This window comes from Panthera uncia, unplaced genomic scaffold (assembly GCF_023721935.1).
Source record: "Panthera uncia isolate 11264 unplaced genomic scaffold, Puncia_PCG_1.0 HiC_scaffold_1236, whole genome shotgun sequence".
NCBI lineage: Eukaryota > Metazoa > Chordata > Mammalia > Carnivora > Felidae > Panthera > Panthera uncia.
The window spans coordinates 130-25,000 of NW_026057850.1; the positions used below are offsets into that span (position 1 = coordinate 130).

Sequence of the window (24,871 nt, forward strand, 5' to 3'; positions counted from 1 at the left end):
AACAGCAAGGTACCTATGTGGTGGGTGCTTAACAATAAAAGGGGTCATGGATTTTTGAAAATATTCTGGTGGAAGAGGCTCACCTGTGCCATCTGTTTAGGTTACATATATTTATATTTGAAAAGAAAAAGGTTGGAATATGTATACATATACACACATACAAATTTTTCAAATATGGTTATTCTGGGTAGGGGGATCATGTGTGATTTTTTTTATTCATGTGTTTTAGAGGGAATTTTCCAAATTTTATGAAATTAAGAAAAAATTAATTTTGTAATCAGAAAAAAATAATTTTTTAAAGAGAAGTTGTAGAATGGGAGTGTTGTCTCATCAGGAACCCAAGTTTATGTCCATCATTGAGGTTCAAAGTTTTCTGGTCATGTCTGGCATGCTGATGACACTAAAAGTCTTCTTACATGTGGAACTGGGAGACCTTCAAGGAAATAATTCACATTGAGGGAAGAGCAAGTTTGCCAATAGGTTTAGCAGGAAGAAAACCTAGGTTTTTGGTGAGGAGGGATGAGTGCTTATCTGGGCTGTAGATTTGTCTTTTAACCAGCCTTCCCTACTTAAGTCTTTGGGATTGCAGGGGCCTACAAATAAACAACAGAGAAATTGTTACTCAATTTTTATTATGGAAAGTTTCAAATATATACAAAAGTATAGAGAAGAGTATAATGAACTCCCAAATATCTGTCACACAGCTTCAAAAATTATCAATTTATTACCAATCTCATTTTATCTATATGCTCATCTACCCCACCCCCAGGTTATTTTGAAGCAAATATCAGTAGCATAATCATTTCATCTGTAAAATTTACAGTACATTTCTCTAAAAGATAAGGATTAAAAAAACATAACCACAGTACCATATCACATCTTAAAAAAAACCCAATAAATTGGGAGATGTGCAATTTCAAATTCTGTAAGGATTAAGGAAACAATCTATTTCACTGGTACCATGAGTAAAGGTATAACACTAAAACGGAGCTCACATTTTTTGCTTATGTAATTGCTTTATAAATGCAAAAGAAGAAAACTACCATATTAAAGCTACTTTGGGGCCTCTGTATGAAGCTGGGTAAGAGTGTTGACATTACAAACCCCATGGCAAAACTCCATAAAATTATCTCTAAAAATCTTTGTCATTTTTCTTAAAGTTGCTCTCCTGGACACAGTTGACCCAAGTCCTCTCTATTTAAATTCTTCATCTTCTATTCCCCCCTACAGAAGATTTTTTTCTTCAATGCCTTTTCTAAGTGACAACAATTTAGCTGACTCTCCTCCACATTCTCATATGCAGAAGCCAGGTAGAATGAGAAGCCAGCTGAGTGTGTCAGAAAAGGGGATGAAAATTGGCCAACTGTATCAGTAAGAGAGGCAGAATAAACCTAGGCAAAGTGGTATAATTAACTTTGGAAACTGCCTGTACCACAGTTTTTGTTAGCTCTGGCATCAAATAATACAGTATCCTGAACCTATAAACTGGGAAAAACAATCTTCAAAGGGATGGTAAGATCACATGAAAGAAGTAGTTAGGGCATTGCAAAAACATCAAATATATCATTTTAAAATTTATTTTTTATAAAAATTCACAATATTATATTGTGTTTATATTGTGTTTACTGTATTTATTTTATAGTTTTATAGCAAGTGATATTTTTTGAATAAAATTTTCAGCAAAGTAACAACAGTACAAAAACACTAAAGCTGTTACACAAAGGACCGGTTCTACAAAATGTTGTCCTTAAATGATGGGGTAAATCTCAAAATGGTGCTAGCCACTTTGTGGTATGACAGAGAATTATGGGTAATAATTCTTGTCCTTGAACAACTTAAAACTGCCTTGAAAAGTTTCTGAAACACCTGATATGGGAAAGCCTCACACTTGGTGCCCACACAGCATATATTCTACTAGCACCAATCGAAAGGGGAATGTTTTGCCACATAGTGATTACAAAATGTGAATTCAAAGAACCTTCAGAGATGTCAATCAAATTTCAAGTAGTGTTTCATATGCAGAATATGCAAACAGTAAGGAAATGTGGTCTTTGCTCTCAATGATATCACAGTCTAATGGAGAAGGCAGATTCATCAAAAAAGCGCAACAATAGGCTATAGGTGCTGAAATCAGAGTCTGTTCATGTACAATAGTACAACAACCAGGGCAAGAAAAGTCAGTGGCATAGACAGGTAAAGAGTGTCCCAAGATACAGGAGGGAAATCAGATGAGCTGTCTCCTTGGAAACATTTTCAGAAACGCTCACCTCCACTTGAAAATTCCATTGATCAGTGGTTCACATCAATGATTCTTTCAAAGCCATCCTGAAGATCTTTGCTGTTCATCTGGAAAAGGAAACCAACGTATAATTAGCAGGCTTATATACTAATTTAAGAACTCCTCCAATTGACAAATTTACAAAGAGTCTATGATCTGCATCACTCTGCATTTGGAAAGCCTTCACAGAATTATCTAATGCAGATGCAATGTGAGTTTAGATCAGCAGCTGAAGGAGTTACCTATTATATTATGAAATAAAAAATGCAGGAAAGCAGTGATACTACAAACTTTGCAAAAAGGTGGGTGGTCATGTAAGACATAAAAAATTCTAAATTCCATTTTCTGGACTATAGGCTTATGGAAATAATTCAGGCTAGTTCTCACCCATCAAAGGGTTTATGGTCTAGCTGCACAACCATGCAAATAAGTACAATAAACTGTTAGAACCATGACACAGAAGAAAGTATCTTATCCCAGTGGCCAGGAAAGTATTCTCATGGTTTATAAAGTATCTATTTTTATTGTCTCAAATTTTTATAAATTATATATTTAAAAAAACCTGAGCATCAGATAGATATCTTGGCTAAAGTCAGTGTGAGCCAGAACTGGAGCCAGTTTTCAACCCTAAGTCTGTCTGACTTCAAGCCCTAACTGTAGTTTCTATCACACCAAACTGTCTCATAGAAACGTCATGTTTTACTTCTATCACCATAGTGACTTTCCCACTTCTTATAGTACTGTTTGCCCATGAACATTTAAAATCTGCTAAATACAGTATAACAGTTTATAAGGAAACAACTACCAAGAAAATATTGATAAAACTCTGGTTTTCTCTGGAAGCTCTCCCCCATGGGACATCTGAAAGTAAAAAGCCCTTACTCGGTCAAATATATCTTGTGTGTGTGTCTCTGTGTGTGTGTGTACATACAGACATTTCTAGAAAAAAAATATACATTATAGACAGAGCACCCATTATTTCCAGTATACTTATGTATTTGCATTAACCTCTAATGTTTTCTATTTATACATTAGGAAGAATAAACTATTTGACCAGCTGGAAATGTAAGCTATTTATAAAACATACAGAAAAGAAATTTCTGATGCATGTCTGCAAACCTTAATTATCTGTGGAGAGTACTCTTTTCCCTTTTTTATCAAGGGGAGGGCTGAAAAACCAAACAAATAATGTACAAGTGACTTTTTTTTTTAAATTTTTTTTATGTTTATTTTTGAGACAGAGAGAGACAGAGCATGAACGGGGGAGGGTCAGAGAGAGGGAGACACAGAATCTGAAACAGGCTCCAGGCTCTGAGCGGTCAGCACAGAGCCCGACGTGGAGCTCGAACTCACGGACCGCCAGATCGTGACCTGAGCCGAAGTCGGACGCTTAACCAACTGAGCCACCCAGGCGCCCCTACAAGTGACTTTTTAACACTCTTGGAAGGAAAAAAAATCCCAACTGTGCATCAATCTTTGGGGCACTGAAGTGATAGAAATTTTCTACACACTACCTCTGGTTGCCTGCTTTGGCCTCAGACTCTTGGTCTTAAAGAGTAAAAGAGTATCTCCTTGGACCTTTTAGCTATTCTGACAAGGCTAGGCTCCAGAGAATATTTCACAAAAACTACTTAAACGAACCTGACAGTCAATGCTGAAAATATCATGACTTATTCTAGATGTTTCTGTCAAAAAAAAAAAGGAAAGAAAAAAAAAAGCCCACAACATATTTACAGGCTAATAATTCTTAGTAATAGGTTAGTATGAATACTGTGCATTTTTGTCTTACTTAAGAACCAAATAAAATGATGCATTATTACCTCTAAGAATAACAAGTTAAGCCTCCAAAGTATTTGTGACAGAATTTCAGGTGGAAGGGATTTTTATCAACAAACTTATCTATAAAATAAAGATCCAATATGTCTGATGTGTTAAGGAGGTATTTAAGAATCTTGTTGAAAAACTAGGTTATTGGGAAAAGATATCTTTGGGTCTAAATGAGATTTTATGAATAGTGAAAGTCTGCTTGTTTGAAATTAAATGTGCTCAAAGAGATATACAATATATATCACTTTTAAGGGAAAACAGAAAAATATTCAATAATTATATTTGATCAAACTATATAATTCAAATGAAAATGTCGCTGGTTTTAAAAACTCATCTTTAAAAAAATTTTTTACTGTTTATTTATTTTTGAGACAATGTGAGAGACAGAGGGCAAGCATCGGAGGAGCAGACAGAGGCAGACAGAGAATCTGAAGCAGGATCCAGAATCTGAGTTGTCAGCATAGAGCCAACAGGGCTTGAACTCATGAACCATGAGATCATGACATGAGCTGAAGTCGGACACTTAACCGACCAAGCCACTCACGCGCCCCTTAAAAACTCATTTTTAAATTTACTTTGAGATCATTAGTGCCAAAAATGTTTTGTGAACTGAAACTTGTACTTTATCTGTGCTTAAATTTGTAGGAAGATTTGTTTCCAAAACAGTGGCACCAAACTTTAGAAAGTGCAACAGAACCCACTTTTTTTTAAATTTTTTTTTTAACGTTTATTTATTTTTGGGACAGAGAGAGACAGAGCATGAACGGGGGAGGGGCAGAGAGAGAGGGAGACACAGAATCAGAAGCAGGCTCCAGGCTCTGAGCCATCAGCCCAGAGCCCGACGCAGGGCTCGAACTCACGGGCCGTGAGATCGTGACCTGAGCTGAAGTCGGACGCTCAACCGACTGAGCCACCCAGGCGCCCCAGAACCCACTTTTTAATACCAATCATATAAACATTTTAATTTGTAGAAGTACAGTGCAAACCAAATGGAGAAAAGTATTTGAGTATTTTGAAGAGTAAAACACACAAAGAACACAAGAGGGCAGCACAAAAAAGTATACATTCTATAAGTCAACATATAAAGTTCAAAAACACAACTATTCTATAGTCTTAAAAGAAATCAGAGTACTGATCAGGAGTAGAAATGCAATGGGTTTTTGAGTTACAGGTAATGTTAATTTCTTGAACTGGATTCTGGTTACATGCATGTATTCACTATGTAAAAATTGATTAAGCTGTAGTGTTGGAATTTGTACATTGCTCTGTATGATGTAAAACAGTAAAATATGAATTTCTAACAAAAGGTACCTGTTACACTTTTAGCAGTAATTGTTTTTGAAAACAGGTTGCTTTAACAAATATTTTAAATGTTAAAATTATTTAATTATGTAAATGTTTAAATTATTTTCTATTTTATACTCATTTACTACTGGAATGTTTTAAAAATGTTTAAGTGTTATATATGCCATCACCTTTCCACCCTTAGTATCCTCTTCACAAAGGAGGTTGTACTTTTACCTGACTGCTGAATGGCTATGAGAATAAAGGTAGTTTCAGAAGAGAGACCTTTGGAATTTAGGTAAGATTCCTGATTTCAAACAAATATTGAAGCAAATGCAAGAGCTTTTAATTAGATATCTAAAAAAAAGTTTGTCCTGTGACAGAAAACATTTAATCCTAAATCTTTAATAGAGATTGTACAGGTGTCCTGACAGTTTAAGAAGTCTGTACCAGCCAAGTATCAAGAAAGGTACATCACTGGATTGGAATGTAATCACCATATAAATTCCATGCCTATGGTTATTGGTAGTCAGGAAGGTTAACTGGAATGTCCACTCAATTCAAATACGTGAAATAACTTTCTTTCAAAAACTAGTTAATATTGGGAGAACCATGGTTATTCTAGGGTATTAAGAAATGGGCAATGAAATTGCAAGTTGAACACGAAATCACTCCCTACGAACACAGTTTTCATGATAACATGTACACATCAGGATGTGTTTGGTTAACAATACTTATCCAAGAAGACATTCACTGTCTAAAGTAATATTTGTTAAAGTACATTTGGGCTGTATGGGAAATGGCCACTTCAAATAAGCAGCAAAAAATTACCACTGGTGAAATTTTTTTGAAAATCAAATTATGTACCTATGAGTAAAGAAACTTCTGAAAAGGCCAAATTAGATCACATCACTGAACACAAAATTATTGCCCAGTAAGGAAAGACCACAAGATGTGAAATTTCTTAAATAGTAAAAAAAAAAAATCCATCAATGATCTTTAAACCAATTGCCATCACAGAAGGGCTGGCGTTAATGCTGTGAATGAGAAAGGAGGTTAAGAAAAAAAAAAAAAATTTAAAGATGCCACACCACCAAGATGTTCAGATTTAAAAGGCCTTCACTACAAAACAAACCGCAAGGCTATGGTACCAAAAATGCACACGTGCACATACACACGTGTGTGGAAACGTAAAAGAAAAGAACCCACAGCGTGAACACACTTGTACACACACACAAAGAGCTGAGCAAGCAGTTAAGGCACCTTTAAAAACAAACAAACAAACAAACAAACAAACCCACGTGGTTTAGGCTTACCGAAATCTGTTACAGTCCTACGAAGCAGCGATTTTCAAGGCATCTGAAAAACGTGCAAATTGTCTGAAAACAGTGCCTGGCAACTGAGACAGTTTGCAAGCGTGATTCAGAGGTCTGCCAAGGAAACAAAAGAAGCCCCCCTCCTCCCCGAGAGACCGCACTAGGCAGCAGAGGTGCTCCGGGCACTATTTATTCTAAAGTAGGCGGAAAGCAGAAGTCTGTGCAGGAGCGGTACATACTAGGGATCGCTCTGTGGCAGAGACGGGGCCACCGAGTTTCCATTGGTTGGGGAGCCGCCCAGCTTTAGTTTCTCCAGATATTCGGCATGCACGGGCTTGTGGCACTGGAGAACCTTGATCGCATCTTCGATTTTGAACCACTCTCGCTTCCTTCCAATGCTAACCGAATCTTCCCAATCCTCCAGAATCTCGGTGACGGTCAGTACGTACACGTACGTTCTGTGCTTGCGGTCTTGGTTCTGTTCGAAAATGCCCAGGAGCCGGCCTAACTTCCCCTTGACTCCCGCCTCTTCGAACACCTCTCGGACAGCCGCACTGCCCGGCTCCTCCTCGGGCTCCATGCCCCCGCCCGGCACGATCCAGCGGTCCGGGTACCGACTGCTACTCACTAACAGCACCTCGTCCTCGCGCTCGCTCCGGAAGCACAGGCACGCCGCCCGCTTCTTGAACCCCTCCGGGTCGTAGGTGCGCGTCTGGTTGGGCTTGCACTTCATCGTCACGGCCGCCCGCTCCCGCCGCTCGCTGCTGCTGGGATCGCTGTCGCCGCCGCCACCGCAGCCGCCCGAGGTGCCAGAGAGAGAAAGGGCCGAAGAGAGGAGCAGCGAGAGAAAGCGCTCTGGCCAGGAGCCCCGGATAGACGAGGCAGGGGCGGGGGCGGGGACGGGGGCGGGCGAGATACGTCAGTCAGTTCGTCCCCCCGTGCGGCCAGAGGGTCCCGAGCGCCGCCGCCTGACTGGACGAGGCGCCGCCGCCCCCGCGCCCGCGCCCGCGCCGGAGCCGGAGCCCGCGACCCCGGCCCCGCGCCGCCGCCAGCGGGTCCGCCACTCCGCACAGAGCCCACCCGCGACTCCCGCGCGCGCCCCCCTCCCTCCTCAGCCGCCGGGCAGGGGTTGAGCGAGGTGAGGCGCATTCGCGTGCGCGTCCGTGTCCCCATTCACGTGCGCGTTCACGTTGGAGGGCGAGGGGCGGGGGCGGGGGTCTCGTGGCTCCCGCAGCGCGCGCGGCGGCGCCGGGGGCCCACTGCGCAGGCGCCCCGCACCTCGCGGGCTGGGAATCTCCTGCCAGCGGGACTTCGGTTCGCCAATCCCTGCACCGTGACTTGGGCCGGGATCGTTTCCACGTGTGCCTTTTGAGTCGAACTTGGCCGTGGCGCGGCCAGACGTTTCTCCTCACCCTGTCCAGCAGGTTGCATGAAACACGTGCACTTATTTTACCCGCGATAAGGTAAAGGGCATCATCACTGTCCATAACAAATGGTACCTCCTTACGTTTTAGGAGGGCCCAGGGTTGTCTAAATGACCCTCAGTATTCCTGGCAAAACAGTACCTAATCTTTGCTGAGTCATAGCATGCCGTTCTATTTCTTCAACGGGTTTGTCCACCTTAAAGGTCAAACAGCCAGTTCGTTTATCAGCAAAATGGGGTTATTTGGGAGTAGCAGAGGAATTGCGATTCGGGACACGCAAAGCGTGGCACACCTTGGACAAGTCTGGAGATCCGAGCAGGGGAACCTTCCTTTGTAGGAAAAAGAGGAAGTTGGGAGGGATTCCTGCGAAGGAAAAGTCCATTGCAGGAAAACGACAGTTCAGAGTGATGACAGTTTCTCAAGTGGCAGAGTTGTGGTATTTTCCTATTGGCTGAGCTTGTTGCTGGGGCAGGAGAAATTCCTCCTTCCTCCTGCTGGAGTAGGAAAGTAAACTTCTTCCTGCTGGGAATGCAAGGCACTGTTTGTCCTTGTTGGGGTCCACAATTGATTGCAGCGGTAGGGTGTGAAAGCTCCCCCTGCTGGCCTATGGACTCCCATTTTAATAAGGTTTCCTTGAGGCGCTTGGGTGGCAAGGTCAGTTAAGCCTCCAGCTGTGGATTCCCACTCAGGTCTTGATCTCAAGATGGTGAGACCGAGCCACAGTCTTGCTCTGCGCTGAGTGTAGAGACTGCTTACGATTCTCTCTCTCTCTCCCTCTGCCCTGCTCCCCCCCCCCCACCGCACTCCCCCCCCCCACCTTCCAAAATGAGGTTTCCTTTATTCAGCGTGGCAGGTTCTTCACCTTGCCTGGCATGTTGGCACAGCCCATCACTTAACACTTTTCTTGAACCCCTACTGACATCTTTCCTCAGTTTCCTATCAGTAAACTTCTCTCCTACTTGTTTCAGCCCTTTGTACTTGGAGTCCTATTCACCCAACAGCTGCAGAACCACCCCAATTAGCCTTTTATTAAATGCCAACAGTCTCCACCCTCCACCCACTCCACCCTCCTCTCTCTTTCTCATTGAGAAGTACCGCTTGGGGTTTTGGAAAACATGCCTATGGAAATCCCTTCTCATTTTACAGTGGGATGTTTACAAGCCTTCTGGGATGGGCCTCCAACAAGGCCACTTGGTGCTCTGTCACCTCTTTGTGTGCTCAAGCTGTCCTCTTGGCCAGGAAGTGGCCCCTCACAGCCCAATATGTAACAACCCCAAAGGCTTCCCCCACTTTTTCATTTTTTCTTACTGTTTCCCTGCTCTAACAGTAGCCTTATGGAGAAGGCCTCTGATGTCCCCCAACTTTTGCCATACTGCAACTTAGGCATCTCTGCCTCTCTCTTACCCACAGACCCTCTGCTGGCATCAAGCAAGCAGGATCTTGAAAACTCACTTTTCCAGCGAAAGAATCCCTGCATCAAAGGGAAACTGAATCTGAAATGTAAGTGCAAAGTACTGAGGAAACATACAGCCCCAGTTTTAAATAACAAGTTAGATCAGCTTCGCAGGGTCTGCTCTACTCCATTTATACCCAGAATAGCTCATACAAACGATCCTGTTCCCAGTGGCAACAGACACCTGTGATATCTAGAGCATAATATGACACAAATGTGTGGGTTGCATATGAAGAAAATGATAGAATGGAGACATAAAGAGAATGACTTCAACCAATAGAGATACTACTACTACTGACCATATTTTAAGGATAAATGGACGATGAAAGAACATTTGAAGGAATGTGACACCCCGTGATTAAAAACAAACTGGGAAAATAGATATTAGAAGGTTGTAGTCCTCAGTGTGTCTAATACACAAATACACCAGTGGTGTTGAACAACTAGAAAAAAATTCCATCACAATCAGGACTTAGGCAAATATACCTATTATCACCAATATTATTAAAGCTCGCTTTAGATGGTCGTTCCAGTGCAATTAGATTGTAAAGAGAAAAAAAAAAAGTATTGTTTTAGTAAAGAAGACAACATTTTCATTATTTCCAAGTGATGGGAATATATTCTTGGGAAAAGCCTAAGAAATGATATAAGAGTGAATTCCTTTAAGTGGTAGAATGAAATACTAATATTGAAAATACCAAAGCTTTCATGTATGCCAGCAATAATCATATAGAAAATATAATGGGGAAATGATGGCATTCATAGTAGCAGTTATCAGCCACCACACAATAAATAAAATACCAAGGGATCCTGAACAGCGTAGGTAAAGACATTGTAGTAGGAAATGATAGAACTTGGACTCAGCTTTGAAAGATGATTTGAATGAATCAAGAGGAACTCTAGCAAAGCTGGGAGATTGGGCTGGTGTCTGCGGGAAGGGGTGGCCCAACTCGGCCCCAGCCACATCACAAGTTCCTTCACTATTACCAGTACCTATCTCCTTGTCCTTGTCTCAGCAGAGGTGCTGCCTTCTAGTCTAGTCCATAACTTGCACATCAGAGTGTGCCTATGCAGTAGGCTTCTGTTGGAGGCATATTTTTTTGGAAGGGAGAGTAGAGCAACTTTATAGTATGGAGAGAGGTACAGGCTGGGTTCCTGCTGGCAAAGTCATAGCACACTTCCGGATAAAGAGATCCACAGCTTACAGATTTAGTACAATTCGAGAATATTTTCAAATGTGTTTTTTTTTAAGAATTTCATACAATGATTTTATTATTCACCTGTTAGAGAATAGGGCAAGATAGCTTTGATTTTTTTCTATGGAAGAATAAAAATCCTTTTCGAGAGACTGCATTCTAGTATCTGGTGTACCCATAGTTAACTATTTTTCTGATGATAAACATGGTCATTTCACAAACTATTTTAACAGTAGACTGTTACAGTAACAACTGTAATATGTGAATGCCTGCCTGTATCTCCTCCCACATTGTCCTTGGCCTTGGCGAGGAAATTTGCTATGTCCAATGGAACAATAGCAAGTGTGAAGCAAGCAGAGAATTGAAAACTGCTTGCACACCGCAGTTTGCCCTCTCTTGCTGCTCTTGACACAAGATAACAAGAAGCATGAGTTAGGTGGGTGATGAGAGACCCGGGGCCCATGCATCCCCTTCACCATAGCTGACAGTGAACCAGTTGCCAGAAATGTGGGTGGGTGAAGCCGTCATAGACCATCTAGCCCCCAGCAGAGCCTTCTAGCAGACAGGGCACTGACCACAGATGCATAAACACACCTTCTGAGAACAGCAAAATGTCCACTCAGCTAAGCCCAGCTGAAATTGTCGAGCTGCGGAATTGTGACCAAAAGAATTGGTTGTTTACAGTCACTAGATTTTGGATGGTTTGTTGTGCAGCAGAAACTGGCTGGTACAACCAGTAACTGCCACCCATCAAAATACAACCAAAAACAAAAGAGAGGGAAAATAAGGTTCATAGTGGAAATTTAACCTCTGCTTGGAAAGGTTGACAGTGAACTTGCCCTGGAAAGGGATGAATTAAAACCTGATAGTTGTCGAGGACAGTCTGTATGCCAAGCCCTGTGTTGATCTCTGTATCCTATTTAACTAACAGCCCATTAAATCTTAAAGAGGAGGTTACTATTTGCAATTCTTAGAAGAGAAAGACTTAGAGTGCAGTTTGTATTTGAATTCAAGTCTTCGTGTCTCTACAGCCTATGCTCTCACAACATCACCATGTCTTATCAAAAGGATTATTTTTGCCAAGAGCTATGGTTTGTTGTGTCATTTTTTGATGATGTTCAGAGTTGACTTCTTATGTAAGGTGTTCATTTGCTAAGAGTCACTGGGTTCAAAGAAAGGTATTTTCCATTTCCCGCACAATATACGGAAAAGAACACCTGAGTGCCTACCTCACTCCCAGCAATCAAATGTGTCACCTTGACATGTTACTTGACAACTTGAAGTTCGATAACTTCTACACACAGAAAATGGAATTAAGTGATACAGAATAGAAGATATTCTATTTTGTCATCACTGTAGACATTGCTTTTGATTTATTGATGGTCTGATTGTTTTTACACACTTAATATTTATCTACTAACAAACCTGAACAGTGAGTATCAAAATTCCCCTTCAACAGATTAAGAAACAGGCTGAGATGGGTTTCAGTAAGACAGTAAGTGAGGGAGCCAAGGTTCACGCCTTGGTCTGTCTGACTCTAGAGGTAATCCCCTTCCTTTCACTGTGACAAATTTCACGTGTGTTGAGAGTTGCTGAGATGCACAGTACGTGCCATTCCTGTGGTACAGACTTACTCTTCTCTCCTTTTTTTTTCCTGCCAGGAAGACCCAGGCACCCAGGAGAACATAGCTTCTCTGTAATGTTCTAACACTGGAGGGATCTGTTCTGAGACCAACAGTCCGATACATATTTCTGCCTTTTTTCTCAGGTAGGAAGGAGCAGGCAGATGGGAAAGTGACAGCAACACAAGAAGCATCGTTGTGGAAAGTCGAGCACCTTACTTAGTGAGATGATAGATTACAATTCTAAGAGAGATGGGCTCTCCAGACCCGCTGTTTCCTGGGATAGAGAATGTTACAGACATTCCCAGAGCCTTTTAGTACCCACAGCTGGAACCAGCTTTCAGGAGAGTGACCACAATATACCTGAAAAGATTGCAAGATGTATTAAAGGGAGAGAAGCATGATTCAGTTGGTTAAGTGTCTGACGCTTGGTTTTGGCTCGAGTCACGATCTTACGGTTTCAAGAGTTTGAGTCTGAGTCCTGCTCTGTGATGGCAGCATGAAGCTTTCTTAAGAATCTCTCTCTCCCTCTATCTCTGCCCCTCCCCTACTCGTGCTGTCTCTGTCTTTCTCAAAATAAATAAGTAAACTTAAAAAAAAAAAAAGATGTACTAAAGTAAATCGTTTCAGTGATTTTAGTAGTAGTCAATGAGAGAACATACAGTGTTTTAGAAATCAAATGACCTAGAATTTTAAATCTGGCTCTCTCGAGTAGTTATGCAGCCTTTAGCAAAGGACTATTTCTGACTATGTTATTTCTCGTCTGGGAAGTGGGGATTACAAAAGTACCTACTTTACCAACCTCACATTGCCTGGAAAGATATTCCTGACCATGTGTGCTCACCCTCCCTTTACACTGGGGTTAAATTATCTCCCTCTTTTTCTTCCTTTCCAGGCTCCCTTGACGTTAATTCTGTCATCACTCTAATCAAGGAGCTCTGTAATGATTGGCCTGTGTGTTTGTAAGAAATTTCAAGACTGGGAGCCAGCCTGAAGCATACCTGTTGCCCCTGAGTCAGCACAGTGCCTGGAACTTGGTGTCCAGGAGGGATTCAAAATACATTGTTTGAGCGAGAGAGTGTTCCAGAAGCTACGTGGATCAAAGGCCAGTTATTACTGTACCTGTTAACTCTTTATCGGTGATAGGAAGTGAAAGATGGGTGAACATAGGTATCTCCACATGCAGAGGTTGGGTGAGTTGTGTCTTTCAAATCACTCCCCATGTGTTCCCAGAGTCTTTGCTTCTTTGTGTATCTTGGATGCTCTGTTTTTCCCTCAAATACAGAATTGGCTTCATATGGTGTCTGTGCTCGAAAATTCAGTAAAATCTCCCAAATACAAAGTGATCTGAGCAAAAAATACCTCTCAAATTTTTCCCTTTGATCCATGAGTGTATCACAGGGTAAATACAGGACTTTTACTTCTGTGTTCTGTGAGTAATGGCACAGATGGGCAACCAAGGGCGTGAACACAAAGATGAATGGATGTCAAATCCAGGTGAGTCCTTCCGTTCTCTCCAAGAGGCAGCACTCCTTTATTTCTCCTGCTTCTTTGGTCACTACCTCTAGTTCCCTGACTGCTCTGTCTCTCCTTTTCACTGACATTGTCCCTGTGCATTCTTCTCATTCAGCACCTAAACCCTTTCTAGTGTTCCTCTGTCACATGTCAGAGTGGAATGCTAAATCCTCAGGAAGGAACTGTAAGCACCCTCCACCCTTATTGTATATTGCTAAGTGCATTCATCTCCCCCCCGCCACCCCATATTCCTGATCCCCTTTACCTTGGCCTGAATTGCCTCTTAGTTACACTTATCACCTAAAACACTGTGTTATTTACTTGTTTATTATGTTGATTGCTTATTTCTCTCTCCTCCCCCCCACCATAGCTCCTGCTTGACTAGAACCTCTTGATCTTAGGAATCTTTGTCTCTTGCCCACTGGGCAAGAGCAGCTCAGAACATTGCTGAGCACACATTGTAGTCGTCCGGACCCTATCTGTTGGTATACTGGACCTATCTGTCTCCCTTGCTACATTGTGACACCCTTGAAGGCAAGGGCCATGTTTCATTGTTCTTTGTCAGTCCACCATCCAGAACAATTTCTGATACAAGTGGAAAGGCATCGCTGAATATTTGTTGAATTAATTAGTTAATTGATCCTTTGAAAGTGACACTGGTAGGGCAAACATTCTGTTTCCAAACTGCAGTTATTCTAGTAGGTGCCATTGGTGTCAGCACCATGTATGGATCAGCTGCCATGCTAACTAGGCTAGTCAGCTGGGAGATGTCTGCTGGCTAGAAGTCTGCCTCATTTTTTGTGGATCCCTCATAGGGCTAGCACTGTTCTTCCTGCACAGCAGGATGTAGAGTGGTGTTTCCAGATCTTTGTCATTCATCACTGGATGGCTTTATCTGTGCAGGATGTGTAGCATAATTTACATAATATGTTTCAAAATAAAACTGTATCTTTGGGAATAAAAGATAATTATATAATTAAACAGACAAAATGAAGGCAATGAACTGATGTAGTTGAAATAAATGTTGAGGTTCATGTTAAGTAATAGTGTACATAATGATGGCCACTGCACTAGGCTCTTCATTGATCTTTCATTTGATCCTACAAAAAAATGCTTCAAAGGAAATATCCTCATTCCTATTTCTCTTTCTTCAGGGAAGATATTGAGATCAAGGGCATAGTGGAAATTGCCCAGGATCTGAAAGCTAATGGTAGCTACATGAGGTGGAAACTTGGGGCTCATTGATGATAACACCCCAGAAAGTCTGCAGTGGAGGCCGACCCTGCTTAACTTGCCCCCAGCAGTCCTGTTTGTTCCCCTTCCATTTTCTGCTGTTTCACCTCCACCATTTCATCCACCATTTCATCGTGTCTGCCAGCATTTCAGAAGCTCTCTTCCCAGGATTCTGTCCCCTGCTTCTTTGGCACAGTGTTGGTATATTCAACACTGGTTCTGGTTGTGGCAGATGAAAGTTGACTGTTTTGCGTCCTTCTGAAGGAACAGAGTAATTGTGATTTATAACTCTTTCATGACTTTTGATGATTGTGGATCCTGAGGAAGGTCCTCGGCTGCAGAGCTGGTTTCTTTGTGCAAGAACCCTATTCTTAAAACAAACAAACAAACAAACAAACAAACAAACACCCTATTTTTGGCAGGACGCCCTTCTCTTCCACAAAGGTATCAGACCTGCCCAGGAGGAAAGATAGTTTCCTTATCAATGACACTGAGCACCCACAGGCCCGGACACCACTAGACCAGTTCCCTCAGAGGCAAAACAGGTTTCTCAGGGTCACCGAGCTGTTCCAAAAATTTCATAGGCTCCTTAGATAAAGATAACAAGGCACATGCAAATGATGTTTGGCATCAATTTGGGAAAAGGAAAACAGCTGCATCCCTTCTTTCAGAGTAAAAGCTTTGAGTACCCCCAGTAAAATCAGCCTGTGTGGAAAGATGCACCGTTAGTGAGCACTATGGTAGAGTAGCTATGACCAGGGGTTCTGAGCCAAGCACTTTCTCTGAAATTTGATATTGTTAAGAAAACAGCATTTCCTTTTCTTTTTTTCCATCTTCCTTTGGGTTACTTACTTCAAGGCAAGTTCAAAAATTATTGCTTTTGTTCTTTTTCCCAAAGTACAATATTGTATCTCCTAGTAGAGGACACCAATTAGACTCTTAGCTTCTGAAGTTCACTTTAACTTTGATCAAATAGCTTTTTCTACCAGCCTACATCTCAAAGGAAGTATCCTGGATTTGTTGCTTTGGATGAACTTTCTGATGTCTATAATTCTTAAAATCCTCATAAAGGAATCCTACTTGGTTTTTTGTTTCTTTGTTTCTTAGCTACTATAACAGAAGACCCAATAAAAGCTCTTCGAGGGCCTACCATGTTTCAGGTCTTTTGCTTATCTTGCTGATAATTGTCATACAATTCCTATGACATAAGTACCGTTACTCCAATTTCACAATTGAGGATATTGAGGCCCAGAAAGATAGATACGTTGGCCCTGACACGTGAGTAGAGTGGCAGAGCTGACATTAGGACTGCAGTCACAATCCATTGACTGCATTGGTCAGCGTATCCTGACATTTAAAAAAAAATGAAAAAAAAATTTTGTGTTTGTGAAAGTCATCGTTAATGAAAACATTCTCTACTATTGTGATATTATCACTCTATTTTACTTTTAGAGTTTTGCTCTTGCAAGTAATACTTTTCCTTTACATGAAATACTAAGTTTATAACATTACAGTTGGGGGTGGCAGATATGGAAAGGCGTAGACATGACTAAGTCCTGGGAATTGTTGCTGTAAGCTATATTGTGTGATGAAAAGTATGCTATGTGCTATGTAGAGGCACATGGACAGATGGACCAGATTTCTATTCCCCCAACACATCCCACCTTCTAGAAGGGTTTGCATGGCACCTGATACTCAAAAGCCACACATATGGTACTGATACAGAAAACATCTACTGCACTACATCCAGACTGGAAGTGGGTGTTTTTGCTGTCAATGTTTCTGTGTGAAATAGATGAATTCAACAAACCTTCAATGCCTACCATGTTTCATGTAGTGTGCTTCATACAAGATATGCAAAGAAGAAATAAAACATGGTTCCAGCACTTAAGTACATTGTAGGATAAAAAACAAAAAGTGGAATGTAATTTGTGAATTAGAAGTCACCACAGGGTACATTTGCAGTGCGGAACAGGAAAAGAGGAAGAGGAGACAAAGAATTGGACTGAGAAAGAATAAAGGCAATAGGAGCAGGAGTCCGATCAGGGGAACTGAGTCCTTGTGACTGTGAACATGCATGCCTGTAGCTGAAAATTGCAGTCTTTGGGGACTCACAGACTTGATTCCATGTTCCTGAATGTACATAATTTTCACCAAAACAATAATCACATTACCAGTCTTATATTTATTGATTAATTTCTTCAGTTAAATTTCTTGATATGTGTGTTTTTTTTGTATAGATCAGTTTGCATTTGCAAAGCCTAGGGGAATTGCAGAACTTCTCCGACCGAGAGGACGTTTCAGAAACTGAGAGATTATTAGAAAGGCCGACACTGATTATAAGGCCGGGAGGTCATACACTAGTACTAGAAGCTATTGAGCATAGGGAACTGGGATGAAAGTCAGAAAATCCGTATGTCCCACACACTGTGGAAGGCTCTGGGATTAGAGGGATCATTCAAGCTGATCCAGCTGTCTTAGTACAGAAAATCATGCAGGCAGATCTTAACCCCAGGGATCTGTAAAGATTTGTCAACATTGTTTATCAAGGAAGTGTTTTACACACACACACACACACACACACACACACACACACACACCCCTAACAAATTAGAATTCTGGAACTCAGCTGGGATCACAGAGTGCTGGAGCCAGTCTGTCTGACTCTAAAGCCTCAAAGAATGTCTATGACATGAGACCCTTTTTCATAATAATCTATTTGAAATTAATTCAGAGCCACTACCTGCAATTCCCCTGGCTGTGCATGTCTGTTGTTGCCCCATAAGAGATCCTTGGAACTTAATGTTCTGCCTTATCTGAAGGGCAGGGGCTGAATGGGCAGCTCTAGCGTGCAAGTCCTTCACACCGAGTATGGCACACATCTTACCAGGAAATGTCCTCATTGTTACTGTCACACTTCAAGCTGTCTGTTCTTGCCTCTAAATTGCAATTAGTCTTCACTACACAAGAATTAGAATTCTCTGCACTGTGACTCTGGCTGTGCTTATTTTAATTTGCACCTTAGAGGTACATGCGGTTATGGCTGGGTGAGAAATTATTTCTCATTCTCTCCAGAAAGTTGGATGATAGAGAATTACCTTAACCACAACAGATTCAATACACTAATAACTTAAGTGCCTGATACCAGTTTTCTATTGCTGCATAACAAGTTGCCACAACTTTAGCATCTTAAATCAACCCATGTGTATTATTTCACAGTTCCTATAGGTCAGACATGTGTAGATCCAGCGAGTTCTCTGCTTAGGGTCACACAAGGCTGAAATCAAGGTGTCAGCTGGGCTGGGATCTTACCTGGAGGCTCTGGAGAGGAAGCTCTTTCCAAGCTCATCCAGGTGGTTGTAGGAATTCAGCTCCTGTGGTGCAGGATGTTGTTGGGGCTGCTCTCAGATTCTAGAGGCTGCCTGTATTTCTCCTCATGTGGTTCTCTCCATCTTCAAGCAAGCAATAGTGTGTCAAATCCTTGTGCTTCAGATCTCTCTTGCTTCCCTTCTGCTGCTGGCCACAGAAAAGTGTGTGCCTTTAAGGAGCTCCTGTGATTAGATTAGGCTCTTTTGGATAATCTCTCTTTAAGGTCAGTTGTTTAATAACCTTCATTGTAACTGGAAAATCCCTCTAGCCATGTAACCGAACACAAATATGTACAAGATAACTCGTCTTACTCATGGTACCTGGGATTGTGATGGGAAATCTTGGGAGACCATTCTCAGAATTCTACCTACCACAACCTTTAATAACCATGAGGTAATTACTTATGAAGGCCTTTTTTGTGACCCTGATGATCTGAGTCTTGTGAACATACTGCCCACTCTTTACTGAGTTACATCATGTCATCATGTAGTTGTACTTCAACAAGTGGCTTGTACCTTCCAAAGTGTAATAATCAGTCTTCCAGATGAACCGATTCAATAGGATTACTTATATATTTATACTTATACCTATATCTATATCATCTATATCTGTCTATCTGTCGAGAGAGAGAGAGAGAGAGAGAGAGAGAGAGAGAGAGAGATTTGTTATAAGAATTTGGCTCACAAGATTATGAGGCTGGGAAGACCCAACACGTTTGTGGGCACGGTGGAGAGCTAGGAGAGCAGGAGTAGTTCCAGTCCAAGTCAAAATTCCTGAGACCCAGGACAGGCAGTGATGTGAGTTGCAGTCCAAAAGCTGCTGGGATCAGGTGTCATGAATTCTGATCTTCAGTTTGAGTCTAGAAGCAGGACAAGACCAATGTCCCACTTCAAGCAGTCAGGCAGGAGGGGTTCCCTCCTGCTTGAGGGAAAGTCAGCCTTTTTGTTCCATGTAGGCCTTAAGCTGATTGGATACAGGACACCCACATTAGAGAAGGCAATTTTTTTTTTTTGTTTTACTTTTTTACTGTTTTACTCAGTATACCTATTCAAATATTACCCTCATTTATAAATGCCCTGCCAGACACACTCAGAATAGTGTTTGACCTAATATCTGGCCACCCTCTGGGTGAGTCATGTTGACGTATAAATTTATACATAACACGAAGCCTCTTGACACAGTCCATCGATTAACATTTCTTTTTAAATTTCCTTTGTATCTTAGTTAAATACTCTACTTCCATGTTTCCTAACTATAAAATGCATCTGTTAATGATTTCACATTTAGTTGCATGTTAATTACCTTTAAGGTTATATGTATGAAAGGGAAAATTGATCCATGAGCAGTTTACATTCTTGACTGCAAAGGGGAAATTTGCATCATGCTGCATGCAAATTTAATAATACCTTATATTTATGACATGTTTACCATATTTGGCAAATCCTTTTTGTAAGCTCCATAGGTGTTTTACCTCATTTGGTCAGCAAAATGCCACGACATATGTGTCATCAGTAGCCCCATTTTCATATGAAGAACCTGAACACAGACATTAAGTAATTTTTCTGTCATGACAGCTTGTAAGCGACAGCTTGTAAGTGATCGGAATCTATGGCTTCAGTACCGATATTCCTAACTAATTCATGTGACTATGTAATTTGTCATCCAAACTAGTTCATAATATTTATCATCTGAGCCAGAATGAAAGAGAGTACTTTTATAAATTATACCTGCTCAATAAGCATAAAATAGCAAAGTCCTAGACATACCAGTACATTGCTCACTCGCTTAGTGAATATTCTTTCAGTTGCAAGTATCAGGGAATTCTCATGTAGATTGGCTAAATCAAAAAAGAAATCCATGACCTCATGGCATTTGTATGATATTCATCACTTTTCCACCCTCTGCTAGATTATTCCTGTCAGCATACAAACTGGTGTTATTTTCCTCTTAAAAACAAAAGACAACAAAACCCAAAACTAAAAAATCAAAAAACCTTTTTACCTACTCCCTCCACCACCTGCAGGGCCTTTTATCCTCCTCTTGATAGCAAACCTCCCAGAGAGAGAGTTTTCTACGCTCACTGCTTCCACTTTTCCCATTCTGTCTTAATCACACGCCAATCAGGCTTATACAACTTCTATGAAAAGGAAACTGTGTGGTCAAGGTAGCAATGTCATCAGTATTTCTAAATCAAATGGCTATCCCACAGTCCTCTCCTCAGCTGACTTATCAATAATTTTGGACAGAGTTGATCGCTCACTCCTCCTGGAAGGACCTTCTTTCCTGGTGTACCATTCAGGGCCCTCCAGCGAAACAAAGCCAGCTTGACATATACCCACCTGGGTTCCAGGACAGTACTTTCCTGGTTGTTCTCTGACCTCCTCAATCTGCTTGGCTGGGTCTCCTCCTTTCCTGTGACCTCTTGACATTGACCTGCCTGGGAACTCAATCCTCGATCCCTTTCTCTTCTATGCCTATACTCATTCCCTTGGTGATCTCATCCAGTATTGTGACTTTATATGCCATCGATGCCCTTTTCTCTCTACAATTTACATCTCCAACTTAAATGCCAAAGTCTATATCCAACTGTCCACTTGGCGTGTCTTATAGACCTTTTGGTTTTAACCATGAAAAAACAAATTCTTTTTTCACCCCTCACTTCATCTCCTTTAGCTCTTTCTCATCTCAGTTACCATCAACATTATGCTTCTAGATGCTCACTTAAAGATATTGGGGTCAATTTTAGCATTAAGTCTACGCAGAAATCCTGTTGATTCCGTGTTCTAAATAGACTGAGAATGTGAACAAGTTTGCCACCTCCTCTGCTTCCACTTGACTCAAGGCCACTACAGTTTCTTGCCTGGATTATTGTAATAGCATCCTTACTGGTTTATCTTCCTATAACTTTGTCTCTGATGTATAGTCTAAATCACACCAACCAGAGGTATCCTTTTATTCCGAGATATTTCAGAATGTAATGAATATCCATGTAAACCAGTGTAGAAATATTTTTTTTGCTTTGTTTTCTTTTTTTTTCAATTCAAATTTTTCTTTAAATTCTAGTTAGTTAACATACAGTGCAATATAGTTTTCAGGAGTAGAATTGCAAGTGATTCATCACTTAGTGCTCATCATACCAACAGCCCTCCTGAGTACCCATCAGCCATCTAGCCCATCCCACACCCACCTCCCTTTTAAAATCCAAGTCAGATCCTGCCACTGTTATGCAATTGTTCTCCATCTCACTGAGAGGAGCAAAAATTAAAGTATTTACATGGATTAGAAGTTTGTACATGATTTGACGTTGTGTTACTTGTGTAAAATCCAACTATACTCCCACAGGATCTCTCATGTCTACATTAGCTACAATAGTTACACTTTTACACAAAAGCTTTTTCACTGGCTGTTTTCTTTGCTTGAAGTGTCCTTCCTCCATGTATTTAATGGCTCATCCCATCATCTCCTCAAGTCTTTTCGCAAATATCACCTTCCAAGGTTGGCTTATCCTGACCGTTTTTAAAAAAAAAAAAATCCAATTTCTCATCACTCCAGATCTTTCTTAACTTACTCTAATGTTTTTCATAGCTTTGTCATTTTCCTACATGTAGTATATCTTAGTTATTTATTTTATTTATTGTTTGTACAATTATCCAAACATATAAATTCTATGAGGGCAAAGACATTTGTCTCTGTCTACAACAGCATTTTTAGGGCCAGTAGTAGTACCTGGAAGTTAGGTATTACTTATTAAATATTCGGTCCATTTGCCAAATAGACTGAAAATCAAAATAGGGTGGGTTCTAGACATGGAGGCCTCTGGCTCATCAGGCTTCAGATTCTTTCCCTCTATTTTCTCTGCCATCCTCAGTGTCCCACCAGACTGGTCCCAAGATGTCTGTAGCAATTCCAGGCCTCATATCTAGGCATGGTGGTATTTAGGCAGAAAGGAAAAATCTCTTCCAGTGTCCCTTTTTTGTGAGACAGGAAGCTGTGACAAAATGCTTTCCAGAAGATATACACCCCCATCGTCCCCAGTATATGGGACTGAATTTGGTCACATGGCCAGTTCGAAACCAGTGATTATCAAAATATTAGATATGTTGTGACTGATTTAGATGAATACAACATCAAATGGATGTAGAGTCACCACAATGTCCCCCTGAAACACATCAGTGCACTGGTGTGATAGGATGTATGTGTGCGTGTGAGTGTTTGTGTACCTGCTTGGGAGATGCATTCTGGTACTCAGTTCTTGCAGAGTGAAAAGAAACAAATTAATGTAATTTAGGATCCAGAAGATGGGGCAAGAGTAGACATCTTGCATGAAAACTCTCTCTGTCAAGGCATGAAGCTAACATCATCCAGTATGTGCATCTCACACTGAGTAATACTTTAACAAGGAGGCCAGAAATAATGCCACTCACTTGGTAGAGACAATTTTTACACAGTGCTTAGATAGGCATTAAAAGTATTTCTTTTCAGGGGCGCCTGGGTCACTCAGTCGGTTGATAGTCCCACTTCAGCTCAGGTCATGATCTCATGGCTCATGAGTTCGAGCCCTGTGTCGGGCTCTGTGCTGACAGCTAAGAGCCTGGATCTTGCTTCAGATTCTGTCTCTCTCTGTCGTCTCTCTCTCTCTCTCTCTGCCCTCCCCCCACTCGCACTCTGACTCTCTCTCTCTCTCAAAAATAATAAATAAACATTTTTAAAAACTTTTAAAAAAAGCATTTCCTTTCATGGATGACCAACCACTCCTCCTGACTGACACATTCTTCATGTAGCCATATAAATACCTTTATTCAATTTTTGGTGTTTCTCTGAGCTGGGACCTTCCTAATCTATTTTTTAAATTTTTGGTTTCAATTTTGAAATACCATATACATACATACAAAAAAGTACATAGAATATATATTCAGATATCGATGATGAACAATATAAAGTGAAAACCTATGTAATCACCACCCAAACCAATACAATCATATATTATTATACCCCCAGAGTGCATGATGCTCCCCTCCCTCACTCCAGCTTTTTAACTCCTGAGCAAGATATCTACCATCCTGACAAATGTTCAGTATCTCTTCCTTGCTGCTTATTGTAGCTTCACCATCTTTATAAACAATGCTAAAATATCTAGTTGAGTTCTTTCCAGCTTTATGGCATCACATCTCTGCTTTGAGTTTTTACTGTACAGTTAGCAAACCACCCTTTTTTAAGCTTGTTTTTAGAGACTCCTTAAATGTTTAAAGGTACTCCCTCTTCCCAGGTTAGAGAGAAATCCTCTTCCCAGGTAGGTACTTGGGGACCTACTATGTGCTTAGAAGCAAACTAGATGCCAGGGTAAACGTGAGGCCAACTGGTATTCTTTACCTTAAGTGATAGGATAGTCTGTTTGGAAGGTGGTGGTTAATTGATAGGGTACATTGTTAGGACTGAAGACAGCTCAGGATAGTAGTAAGAGCATGCGTATTGTGGTGAGATATCCTATGTGCCACTTCTTACTGGCTTTGTGTCTGGGGCAAGTCTCTACCTCTCTGAACCTGTGTATTTAATCCTTAAAGAGACAGAGATATTTAAAACCTGCTCCCAGGGTTGTCAAGTATGGTACTTTGGAGGCTGCCAATAAATGGTAGATCCTGTTACTGTAATACATTGTACTAGTCAGAAGGAAGGGTCAAAAATAATTCAGCTCTCCCTGAACAATGTAGAAGGCATATATACAAGTCTAGTGAGTTTAGTACATACTAGATGTTAACGTGAGGATTTCTTGACCCCCAAGAACACACTTAGGCAGCTAAGTGGAGTGGTAAGAGGCTAGGCATTAAGATCAGAAGTGCTGGGATTAATAGTTCCAGTCGTGATGAAAGCTACCTTTTACTGAGCTCTAAATGCCCCAGGAGCCCATAGAGTCTGACTGCTGGTGGGCACCTCAGTGACATGGTTAGATCTGAGTACTTGGAACCAGAAATGTTAGGTTAATGATGTACTTTTCAGACTTTTTTTTTTTTAAATCAAAAATAGTAGAGAGATTTAATTTTTATTGAGTATTCCCTAGGTCCAAAATACTGCTCAAAACATATTGTATGTATCATTTCATGTAATTGCAATTGGTCAACGATTATCCCTATTTACAGGTCAAAAACTTTGAATCAGAGATCAAGTAACATTTCTGTGATCATAGAGTTAATAAATGAAGGAGCCAGGCGTTTATCCCATCGGTATTCAGAACCCACATGCTTTTTGTGGGGGAGATACATTTTAGTTTGAAATAATTACAAACTTACAAAACATTGAAATAATAGGCCAGGAAACTCCTGTTTTTACTTGACCCAAATACCTCAATTGTTAATATTT

General features: G+C 41.0%; 1 protein-coding gene and 1 long non-coding RNA gene across 3 annotated transcripts; one reads left to right on the forward strand and one right to left on the reverse strand.

The window, feature by feature from the left end:
- Window positions 1-615: 615 nt before the first annotated feature.
- On the reverse strand, window positions 616-7,599 carry LOC125916837 (diphosphoinositol polyphosphate phosphohydrolase 3-beta). Of its 2 annotated transcripts, none has more exons than XM_049623102.1 (2): window positions 6,706-7,599; window positions 616-2,346 (listed from the first exon to the last, which is right to left on the reverse strand). In XM_049623102.1, exon 1 carries the CDS (start codon window positions 7,436-7,438, stop codon window positions 6,944-6,946), a length of 495 nt encoding a protein of 164 aa, XP_049479059.1. In that variant the 5' UTR covers window positions 7,439-7,599; the 3' UTR covers window positions 616-2,346; window positions 6,706-6,943. The 2 variants fall into 2 exon arrangements, with proteins under 2 accessions (XP_049479059.1, XP_049479058.1); XM_049623101.1 differs by having other exon boundaries at window positions 6,945-7,598.
- Window positions 7,600-7,939: 340 nt separating this feature from the next.
- LOC125916838 (uncharacterized) lies at window positions 7,940-16,463 on the forward strand. The gene is made up of 4 exons (XR_007456047.1): window positions 7,940-8,168; window positions 9,540-9,629; window positions 12,440-12,546; window positions 13,296-16,463. It is a non-coding gene; the product is annotated as an uncharacterized LOC125916838 (long non-coding RNA).
- The last annotated feature ends 8,408 nt before the right edge of the window (window positions 16,464-24,871 follow it).

What these genes read in the sequence shown, in the direction of transcription:
- LOC125916837 (XM_049623102.1), bottom strand. Translation starts at nt 7,438, where the DNA reads ATGAAGTGCAAGCCCAACCAGACGCGCACCTACGACCCGGAGGGGTTC.